Below are 11947 nucleotides of genomic sequence, written 5' to 3'. Positions count from 1 at the left end.
ACGAGCAGGTTCACATACTATAAGAAAGGGGGTGGCGATCCACGACCAGATAGCCGAGCACTCATATTTAGAATACATTAATTCAATAGTAACTTTTCTGATAGGAAAGTGAATCTAGTTGGTACTTTGGGGGGTCAAAAGTAAAAATTTCCCAGTAGTTTTCACAAGCGACGTGAAAAACAAAAGAAAAATTAAGGAAAAACGGGAATTTTTACGCAAAATCTGTTTTCGAGAAAATCGATTTTGGTTTTTGGTGTAACTCTAAAACAAATGACCGTAGGGACATAAAATTTTGACTGAATGTTTATATTAGCATTTTCTATACACCATAAAATTTACAAAATATTTTGACTCTTTTTGAGCTGTTTACGGCCAATATAATTTGCATGTTTTCGTAATTTTTACGTATTTTGACAATATTCGAACTTAAATGTTTATAAAAAAAAATTGTGACTATGGATTTTTAATATTTTTCAAATATCATTGTAATAATATATTCGGAGCCTTGTATTACATTTTCAAGATTTTTTCCAAGTTGATTAATATTACAAAACTTCAAAAAAATAACTAAAATCGTCATTTTTGGTTATTCAATATGTAATTTTGTCCAAATTTTAATTTAAAATAACTATAAATAACTGTTTTTATGTATATTTTTTAGTTACTTTGTTAGTTTATTAGTTATATTTTTTTGGTTACAAAAGTATCTACTTATCTGCGACCTTGTTTTAAATTTTCAATCTTTTGCTATAAGATTCTAACATTTTATATATTATTTTTAACAACAGAACAATTTGTAAATGTTCAATTTTATAAATTAAGTTAACATTATTTGAACTTAAAAAGATAATAAAATCTTACGTATGTACTCGTATATTTAATATTAACTGTAAGCTGATATTGTAACAATGTGTGAAGAGCCTTGCAGTACATTTTAAAATATTTTAACCCAACGAATAAAATTTTATTGACATTCATAAAAAAAATATTTTTTAAATTGTATGGGTGTACAGAAAATTCTAATTTCAACATTCAGTGAAAATTTTTTTACGTTTAGGAACGGCAGGCGTTTCCACTGCGAATAGGTACCACGAATGTCATCATCACATGACCTGTGGGCCATAAAATGTGGAAACTTGACGTTTCAAGTTCTGGCGGACGGCGGCAGTGCGGCATATGACCGACAGGACGACAGGTCGATAACAATACATAGTCATTATCATTTAAAAGTTTAAAACATTCGTAATAACTTTAAATTAGGTACATGTAAAATAATTTCCAATGAAGGGATAATAAATTAATAAATACCTAATGATGTTTGTTATTGTTTTGACGGCCGTTTAATTTGAGTGCCATAATAATATTATTATATTTGCATAACTAATAGTTTTTATCATACGAGGACTATTATTTTTACATAAATGTCAGTTTTGGTAAAAAAAACTTTATCGAAATGACGACTGTTTTTCACATAACCTTAAGACCTATTTTAATTTTATCCAAGTGTATAGGTTTAATTGATATTTCGTATATCGTGGAACCAACTGGTTTATTGGATCGGAATAATGTAAACTCAATGATTCACGGACTTCTAGAAATTGCGAGAATGATTGTTTTAATTACATGCACTTTTATATATTTTTATCAGTTTGATCAAGAACTTCATATACTTCAAATTATTTATGTGGTTAAATTTTGGTTTATCATTGTCGCAGCTAGAATTTCAACAATATGGATAATCAAGTATTTATTTATTATTTTTATTCATATTATACATTATTCAAGGACGTAGAATTAGTTTTTTTTATTTTTGCACATGATTGATAAGATTAGGGAAGAATTTAACATTAGTTATAAGGAGTCAGTAGTACACCAGACGCCATAGTCGGAAGAATAATATATTGTTTGCGCAACCTTTATCACCAACTACGTGCATTCGTACCTACTCTTTGAGTTATTGTTGCTTACCTAAGATTAAAACATGCGCTATCATTACTCCTACAGGGAATAAAGTCATATAAATATACGCTGTTAAGTTATTAAAATGCTGAGTGATAAGTCGATAGGTAATTGGATAATTGAAATATAAGTAATGTATGACAATGTTTCTCAATAGGTTTTTCAGTTTTTGACACGATACTAGACCAAATATGGATAATATAATAATTAAATACTTCTTATTCTTATATGACTTGACTCATTTTTACATTGCAATTGGCTTTATGCCATTATTTAAATTAATTTGTACCCAATATTACAATCTGTTCGTATTTAGAGTAAACCACGCCGTATACAAATATATAAATATTCTATTTTGAATAAAACTAATAAAAAAGGTGGGTAAGTGGATGTCGATCGGCTGTACAGTAGGTTACAAGTGGGTCACTGTAATGTACCTATGGTATTAAATTTGAATTCAATGATATAATATCATTGTATAAGAAAAACGATTCTGAGCGAAAACGGTCAGTCAGCCTATGATATTACCAAGTATATTTGATGATATTATTGTGAATAAAGTAATTTATATATAACCTATTTACGTGGAGCCTTGTTTTAAATTTTCAATCCTTAGCCATGAAAGTTAAACATTTTATACATAATACAAAATAATTAATAAATTATAAATTTGATAAATGTTGTCAAAATTTGAACTTTAAATGTTTATAAAAAAAAATTGTGCATAATATATATTTTTTAATATTTTTCAACTGCTATTGTAACATTATCAGGAGCCTTGCATTAAATTTTCACGCTTTTTTACCAAACAAATAAAATTGTATTGATATTTATAGAAAAAAAAACTAAACAATTGAAAACTAACAATGTCCGTAAACAGCTCAAAAAGAGTCAAATTATTTTCAAAATTTTATCGTGTATAGAAAATGCTAATATAAACATTCTGTTAAATTTTCAAGTATCTATAGTCATACGGTTTTTAATTACAACAAAATAAGAAAAACTTTACATGATAATTTTATTTGTTGGTTAAAAAAGCTTGAAAATTTAATAGATGGCTCCTAGGTTATTGTTTCAGATGAAAAAAATTAAAATTTACAATTCAGTTACAATTTTTTTATAAGCATTAAAAGTTCAAATATGGACGAAATACGTAAAAATGACGAAAAATTGCAAATTATATTGAGTTCGAAATTCATAAAAAATTTTCTTTTTAAATCTAAGATTTGAAAATATAATACAAGATTCCTCATATTCTACCTATATTAAAATAAAAATGTCTACAATAAAGTCAAATTAAATTATTATGAGCATTTGAAATTCATATTTTTACAACATTTGATATAAGATACTTGAAAATTTCACTGAATATTTATATTAGCATTTTTCTATACACGATAAAATTTATAAAATAATTTGACTCTTTTTGAGCTGTTTACGGACATGGTCAGTTCTCAATTTTTTTAGTTTTTTTTTCTATTTTTATCAATAAAATTTTAGCAATAGCAGTTGAAAAATATTAAAAATACATAGGCACAATTTTTTTTATAAGCATTTTAAGTTCAAATTTTCACAACATTTAATAATTATTTTGTAGTTAAAAATTTATAAAACGTTCAACTTGTATAGCTAAGGATTGAAAATTTTAAAACAAGGCTCCGCGTAAATAGGTTATTTATAAATTACTTTACTTACAATAATATCATCAAATATACTTGGTAATATAGGCTAACTTTCCGTTTTCGCTCAGAATCGTTTTTCTTATACATAATATTATATCATTATTGAATTCAAAATTAACACCTTCCATTACAGTGACCCACTTGTTACTTACCGTACAGCAGAGCGACCTCCACTTACCCACCTTTTTTTGTAATTTTTTTTACATTTTTTCCGTATTTATTGATTTAGTGTGTGGTCATAAGAGCTTCTAATTGTTGACCAGTCTTAAACTTCCTTAGTTAATTCCAATTTCCGAATACGTAATGTGTTAAAAAATTTAGATAGAATTTAATTAGGTAGCGTATTTTCCAATAATAAATTAAGATTTGAATTTAGGTAGTTGTGTTGATGTGAATAATTTGTTCTCATAACAAGTATATCGTAAAATTGAATATAATAATATATAAAAATAAGCATTCGGGAAATAGACCAATAGTCAGGTCTCAGCAGAAAGGTCTCAATACTATAGAAAGAGATTTGAAGAATATCAAGCCTCAGAAAATTAACTTAGCTCAACAAAACATAAGGAGGTTAATAGTTAATACAAGACTACATAATAATATATAATATTATATACATAAATGTACTGTAAGTAATCAGTAGTTTCGATCATATAATCTGACTACAATTTCATTAACAAAAAAAAAACAATGAAAATATACGTACTTATTATTTCTACAAAATAAATAGGATTGATAAATGCAATAAAAAAGAGCTGGTAGATACATAATTTTTACTAACTTTATTGTTTGCATCAAACGTTGATCAATATTATAATATTTTAGTAAGTTTTTAATTTGAATGAATATATTGAATTGCAAAACATTCAAATGTTCCATTTCGTAGTTATGTCAAAGCATTTTCTTAATATTAATTATACGACTTTTTGGAAATTTATGATTGCTCTTCCTCTGTAGAAGTTTAAAATTTATAGAATAGACATTTAATTTGGTGGTATACATTACATGCTCGAATCCCGAGAGAAGTTCAAGAAAAGGGGCAACCACACGAATACTTTTTTTTAAATGTTTACTTTCACAATTCACGTATGTTATATTGGCCCAACGTTCATCTGAAATTAAATTAAATCAGCATAATACATCACACTCATTACAGCATTCAATTTGAAACGTAACTCTCACCCAATTAAGTTTTGGAGCGTTAATCTAGACATCAGCTATTACATGCATATAAATTAGAGATGTAAAATTTACGTAAATTTTTTTTTGGTAATTTACCTAGAAAAATTTATGTAAATTTGGTACATTTTGATAATTATGGTATGTTACCATAGGAACACCCCCAGAAACTCCTCTCTGACGTATTTTCATGAACTTATAATTATGGTAACATTTATTTTTTTTAATTACTGTATAGTAGGGTGTTCAATTGACCACCCTGGTCGTTATTTTTGAATTTTTTGAATTTTGTGACTGGGGTTCTAATATGTGTAAAAATTAAAAAATACTAAAAATTATGTATAGTCGTATAGAACATTTAAAAATAATTAGAGAAGTTTAACCGGTGCCCCAAAGCCTTCAAAAGTTTAACATTACCTACTAATATTTTAAGGATAAAACAAAATTTAATTTAATAGACAATTTATAATTGTTTCTACATTTTTAATTAATTTCAGTAAATATTTTATTTTGCATTGGTGTAATATAATTATTCCGTCAGTGCTTTTGTTGGAATTTAAATATTTTGGTTAGGTGCCTATAACATCAACAACAAAAAACAAAATAATGTCAACTTTAGTCTTTTAGTTTTATTTATTACAGTTCACAATCTTTGTGTTAGTTATTTCTCTAAATATATTAGTTAAAATTATAATTATTAATTTAACAACAAAAAATAAAAAGTAATTTTTTAATTATAATATTTTATAGGTACAATTAAATAATAATGAACTGACACAAATTAAAAAAAAAGTTGACTAGGTAAGCGAACGTGAAAATGTTCAATAAGTTTTAAATGATTAGGTTCATAATAATTAAGAGCTTTATAATAGTAGTAATGATTGATGAGGTACAACAGGTATAAGTGGTGTAACCACTATAATGGATAAAGTATTTATAACGTGGTTTGTTATCTATATCTGTGATAAAATCAAACTTATATAAATTGCGATAATAATTGATCGTCTCAGATATTCTTATGGTGTATTCGTATGTTTAATGTTATGTAGTAGGTATACTACACTATCAGTGGTTATGGACGTTTTACATTTTATAATATAAACTATTCTATTATATTAATATGTTATGACTGATGAATGTTGGCACCGTGAAGACGTTTAATTTGAGGTGTCACATGCTACTTTTTTCGGTAAAAAAATATTTACCTGTAAAAAAATAATTAGTAAATTTACAAGGTAAAAATTTACCGAGCTGATACGGTCCGTCGATTCCCGACGTCCCGTGATCGTGAATAATTATACACTCGGTTGTTTTTAGGTACAATCTCGTTTGTTTATTATGTGATGTGGAGTATGTACACTAATATATCAATATATGTGAGGGAATTTATTTCCGGGCCGTGCGGTTGGCTTAAAGAAGCGGGCCGCGACGGGCGGTATCGGGCCTGCAGAGGTGCGATTAAAAAAAAATACAAATATTGGGATTTAAAATTAGTATTATTAACAGTTATATAATATGGAAAGGGGATGAGTTAGAATCACTCTCTCACGGTCTCTTATAAGTCGTGTTTGATTTGATAATTTCTCACAGTGATACCTCAGCAGGCACACCGAGGGTGGGAGATTAGATTGGTGGTTCTAAAAAAGAACCGTTTCTTATTGGTCGCGATGGTAGATCGGCTGTAAGCGCATTAATAACGTTAGTAGCTGTGCGCGTGTTCGTCAATGCCGGAGACCGCCTCGTATAACGAGTGTCTTCGCCGCTGTATCGACGACTTCGTCCGCGGTGTGAGCAGGAATGATGTGCTGATGAATTCTCGATGTGTCTTGACTCCTTCTGTAGTTCGGTGTGCGTAGGCTTGAACTGATTGAAGGATTATTGAAGACTGTGTTGATTATGCTGAATCGTCCAGTATATAAGTCGTCTGCCGTACCAACTAGTAAACTATCTGCTGCCGCCGTGTTTAGTTGTGTTTACAGGTGGTACGGGAAGTTCTGTAGTTAACTTTGTTTTAGGGTTATTGACATGGAGAGGGTGTCGTTGGATTCGTCTTACTCTCCCCTATATGCAATCCTTATTGTATTTGGTGTGTTGTTATTTGGGGCTTTATTATTGTTTCCTAATGTTGGTTTTCGGGGTTTGTGCTGTCATACTGTCCGCTGATTGGTGGTCCTGAAAAGGACCGTTTGATGTGGTGACGGCTACTCCATTACAGAGCTTACATCTCTAGTCATACCTACCTATACGTATTATATTTTAAATTATTAGAGCGGTCACTCAAATTAAATGTGTTAAGAGCATTATATATTTTCGTAATAATAAATTAACAACATTAATTAGTTTTCATTATTTTTGTTTTCAGATTTATTAATGGCATTATCGAGTTTGATCGAAAAACCACACCACTTTCAACAAACTTGATGAACCCAAATCGTTCATGGACAAAAAGACGTTGGGAAACGATTTTTATTTTGATATGTGCATACTTTATTGGCTTTATATTCTTAAAGAATTATTTTTGGCCCGTTCAGATTAAAAATATAGTATTATTGGCAACCCATGCAATATTCACTGTACCATATGTTATGGATTATGTAGTTACGATATCTTCGTGTTTCTTTCTTCAAAACTTGTATGTCAGATTCCAGACGTTAAACGATTTTTGGAAATGTCTTCCTGCTGACTTAGATGCCATCCCCGGCCAATGGACAGACATCGAAATAGTAGATTTGATGGAGAACACGCGGCTGTTACACTCCGAACTATGCGACCTGTTAAAAATGTTTAGTCTTGGTTACGGTCCATTACTTTTGGGTTTCTTCACATCCAGCTATATCGGTTTACTTTTCAGTGTTTATTATATTGTTAACAAGGAAACTTTCTTCACCTCATCTACAAATGCTTGGGAACATATATTACCACTGATTATCCACTTACAAATTCTCATGTTTTTGATGTCTATTATCGTTTTTGTTTCATTCATAAATGAGAAGGTAACTCACAGTATTATTCAGTCTGCTAACATCCATATTTTTGTTTACTATGTCATTATTGATATCCACATTTTTATGTTTTACCTATATTTAAATATCACATTTTAAAATATTTACTATTTAAATTCTATATTAGATTTAGTATAGAAATTACAATTAAAAATCATCGGAATGATGATTAAGCAATTTAACGTATGGTAACTACTGTCGTAAAACTAATTTTTTTTTCTATAATGAAACCAGTTACTCAAGAAAAGATAAAATATATGCTAATGATATGCATGTTAAATTTTTTATTTATCATTTTCTTGTTACATTTCTATGATAGGAGGGTGACCATATGCTTGGTGAATCAATATGATTCCTTTTATAAAATATATTATTTTGTCAAAATAACTAATTATGGGGTATACAATTAAGAAAAAAAATTGATCGAAATAAATTAACTCTCAACCCGGTTATAATAATTATACAAACGTAAAATTAAATGTTAATATTACGAACTAAATAGGATATTTTTATAGTCATATAAACAATAAAATTTAAAACATTTTTACAGAGACTGCAGATAATATCATACCTACGGTTATATCGTATTTCAAATTTACATTTGGACAAAAAACGACAGGTAAAATATTATTACATTTTCTATTAAAAGTAGGTATCTATTTTTACTATAGAAAACTACGTGAGACGATTTTTTTATTTTATAATTATATGAATGTTTTATTATTTAGATCAAAATGTTTATGAATCAAATATCTGTATGTGATTCAGACCAAATTTCGGCATTTGGATTTTTCAATATAAATTTAAATCTTGTCACCACAGTAAGTACTTAAACACTCGTAATTTTTATAAACCAATCATAATTCATAATAGCTACTTATAACCAGTCTCGTAAAGAATACTTTTATTTTGAATTCAGAATAAGTATTCACATAAATGAGTGTTAAAGTACTTTAAATACACGATGCACGATAAAGTTTTATTGGTTTACCCAATTAGTATCACAATAATAAGTTTAGCGATCATCTTATCATTACTCGTTGAACATTATTTTATAAACAAAATTTCCCATATTATACGGTTATTAATGTTATTCACTAGAAAATAACGATAATTCCTACATTTGTTGCTAAATAACTTTAATAACCGGCGAATAACGTTATTTTCCGATATAACATCATTTACCGTGACATAAATATAATAGTACTTGGTGCCTACTTTGTTTTTATTGTTTTATTTGTTCACAGATACTCGTATTGTTGTTTAGTGGAATAATCACATTGATACAAATGAAAGATCATCCAATGATGTTGAAATTCAACAATGACACCAAATCCTTCTTTCTAAAAATATATACCACAAAATACGATTAAGTGCATGTTACTTATAATATATAACTTATATTATAAGCTATATTATATACTATATATATTATTTCGATTGCAGTATTGCAGTCATAAAAATACCTAATCAAATCCTTTTAGTTACAAAATTGAATAACATAATATTATTTTTACGACCAATTGCGACTAAAACGAAGTTTTTGTTTAGGGTCAGTGTACCAATTATTGCGCTCCTTATATTTTACGGTTGTTGTACGCGTTTGCCGTATCCATTGTTACTTCTCGATGATTTTAAGTTTCGAAAATGTACTAAATCAACAATTGGAGGTGTACAGTTAAATCATTTCCTTCAAATTTATTATCTGATGAAATTGAAACGGTTTATTTAAAATCTCACTTAAATCGTTATCACGAAGCTACTGTAAATATTAACAGACAAGTTGGCGCTAATTCGTTAAAAAGAAAAGCAACAGAACAAGTTAAGACACGATCACTAAAATTAATTCGCAATTAAGTGTAATCAAGTGCGTTGGATTTGACATTAGACAATGTACATTCTATACGACGAAGCGTTTTTCGTACTAACCAACTAGTTCCTTCTGTAATGTGTGAGATGTTGGAGGTTTGAAGATAGGAAGAAGACTGACTCAATTGGACTTACCTTTATACAAATTTGATTATATTTTCATTATTTTTATTCATTTTTTTCCCCCATGATTACTACAAAATGCCTATGTGCCTATATGCGTATGTACGTATGTGCGTATGTACCTATGTCCATATGTGTAATATTGGGTATTCTACCTACAATTTCGGTAAAAAAAATGTCTAACGAATAAATCAAATATTTATTTTTATAATGACATACCAAATAGGTATGCTGCAAGCCGGAACTGGAACCTATATGATTTTATCGGTTTGGGTTTAGGTTTTGGTTCTCAAAAATCCAAAATTTCTGTTCCGGTACTGGTTTCGGTTTTCAAAATTATCAAATTTTGGTTTCAGTTAAAACCGGTTTTAACCCTTTATATTTGACGTTTGCTTTTTATTTTATTTTTATCAATTAAGTACCTACTGTATAAAAAAATTAACATATTATTATTAAGAACCACTATTCAATGACAGGTATTAATTGTAATTAAGTGTACCTATCTCAGAGTTTAGTAATATATCATTAACACAAAAACTATAAAATATATACTATTATATTCAATAATTTACTGACTGTTTATTGAAGTTTCACTATACCATTGAATTCTAAACATTGTACAATTTAAAAAAAATTACTGGCATTAAGTATTTAATATTATAACTGCAACCCTGCAGGCATATTAGTTAGGAAACAATATTACTATATGTAGAATGTATATTATGATAATATTATTATTATAAGACAACTTATTCTGAAACACTTATAAACGTACAAATTGTTATTATTTTTAGAAATTTTACATTAGATTGCGAATTGCGATTTGCGATTCAATAATAATTGTACGCAGGTATAGGTTAGGTACCGGACTTGTTATAGATTACATGGAAATTAAAATTTTGTTCTACACATAATAATATTTTTATTTCTTAGTATTGATAAACTTTTATAGATCTATGATTTTATAATTATATGTTATAACTTGTGTGGGCCGGGAGCGTACAATAATAATACGCGCGCCCGGACACCAACTTAGGGTCTTTACACCACTAAAACCTAATTCCTAGAAATATGGAGGACAAGCTGGGTGTGTAATGGTGTAGTAGCTCGAACAGTAGTGGTCGAGATCGCCTAGCAATTACTGTCGGCTATGTAGTGGGTGTTGTGTAATTATATGTATTTGTGTATGAATATAGAATAATAATAGGGGTGGAGTGGCCGAGCGGACCAAGGCGTCGGTTGCGACGCAGCCAACCCGGGTTCAATCCTCGGTCATGGGCAGCATTTTTCTTTGGGCAAGTCACGGTGTCCGAAGAACAAGTGCCGCCATCCCCCCACCCGGGCATGGCAGATACCTACGGGTGCCCACTTGAAAATCTGCCAAAAACTACACACACGTGTTTACCAACCAACAGTATCCTCCCCTACAAATAAAACAAACAAACAGCTAATTGCCATAGTTGCCAAACTTAATGACCAATTAAAAAAAAAAAAAAAAGAATAATAATATTTGTGTAACACGGTTTTTGGTAAGTAAGTTGCTGTATAATATACGGATTTAAATAATAGCAGTACAAAATATATAATAAATCACAGACCTTATGGCTTACTAGGGTAACCTTCTGGCCTAGCTGAAACGATATAAAAAGCTAATTGAGCCGCTATAAAAATAACGTGACCCTTCTGGTCAAACAATATATTATAATAAAGATAATAATTATAAATGACCGGCCCTTATGGCCAACCGAAATAAAATATATATTGATGCAGCTATTTGAGCTGATGCTCGTATAAAATAATGTGCAGCCCTTCTGGCCCAACAAAATAATAATAATAAATAATATACGGCCCTTTTGGCTCAACACTCAAATAAATAAAAATAATACAAAATTATGAAAAAACTCAGTTTGTAGAGCGCAGACTTGCCAGCTGGTCCTGTGCTATAATATGAACATAATACACGTAATGATAAAAATATAAGTATTAGCCCTTATGGCTCACAGCAATAAAATAATAAAATATAGTATAATAATAAGACATTAAAACGTATAGTAGACTCGTGTCTGGTTACTGTTACGACAAAAATCTATAACATTAACCCTTTACCACTAGAGCAAAAAAGTATAATAATGA

General features: G+C 29.0%; 1 protein-coding gene across 1 annotated transcript; it reads left to right on the top strand.

Annotated features, from left to right (window-relative positions):
• The first annotated feature begins 1453 nt into the window (after window positions 1-1453).
• Window positions 1454-9195, top strand: LOC132947713 (uncharacterized). The gene is made up of 5 exons (XM_061017969.1): window positions 1454-1743; window positions 7183-7813; window positions 8373-8441; window positions 8551-8643; window positions 9070-9195. The coding sequence occupies exons 1-5, from the start codon at window positions 1454-1456 to the stop codon at window positions 9193-9195; spliced, it is 1209 nt and encodes a 402-aa protein (XP_060873952.1).
• Window positions 9196-11947: the final 2752 nt, after the last annotated feature.

Source organism: Metopolophium dirhodum, chromosome 6, assembly GCF_019925205.1.
Source record: "Metopolophium dirhodum isolate CAU chromosome 6, ASM1992520v1, whole genome shotgun sequence".
Taxonomy (NCBI): domain Eukaryota; kingdom Metazoa; phylum Arthropoda; class Insecta; order Hemiptera; family Aphididae; genus Metopolophium; species Metopolophium dirhodum.
This window is presented reverse-complemented; position numbering and strand designations above follow the sequence as displayed.

Coding starts and splice junctions, on each gene's coding strand:
- LOC132947713 (XM_061017969.1), top strand. CDS start 1,454: ATGACGACTGTTTTTCACATAACCTTAAGACCTATTTTAATTTTATCC. Junction 1,744..7,182: donor TCAACAATATGGATAATCAA/GTATTTATTTAT, acceptor TTTTGTTTTCAG/ATTTATTAATGGCATTATCG. Junction 8,442..8,550: donor ATTTGGACAAAAAACGACAG/GTAAAATATTAT, acceptor TTTATTATTTAG/ATCAAAATGTTTATGAATCA.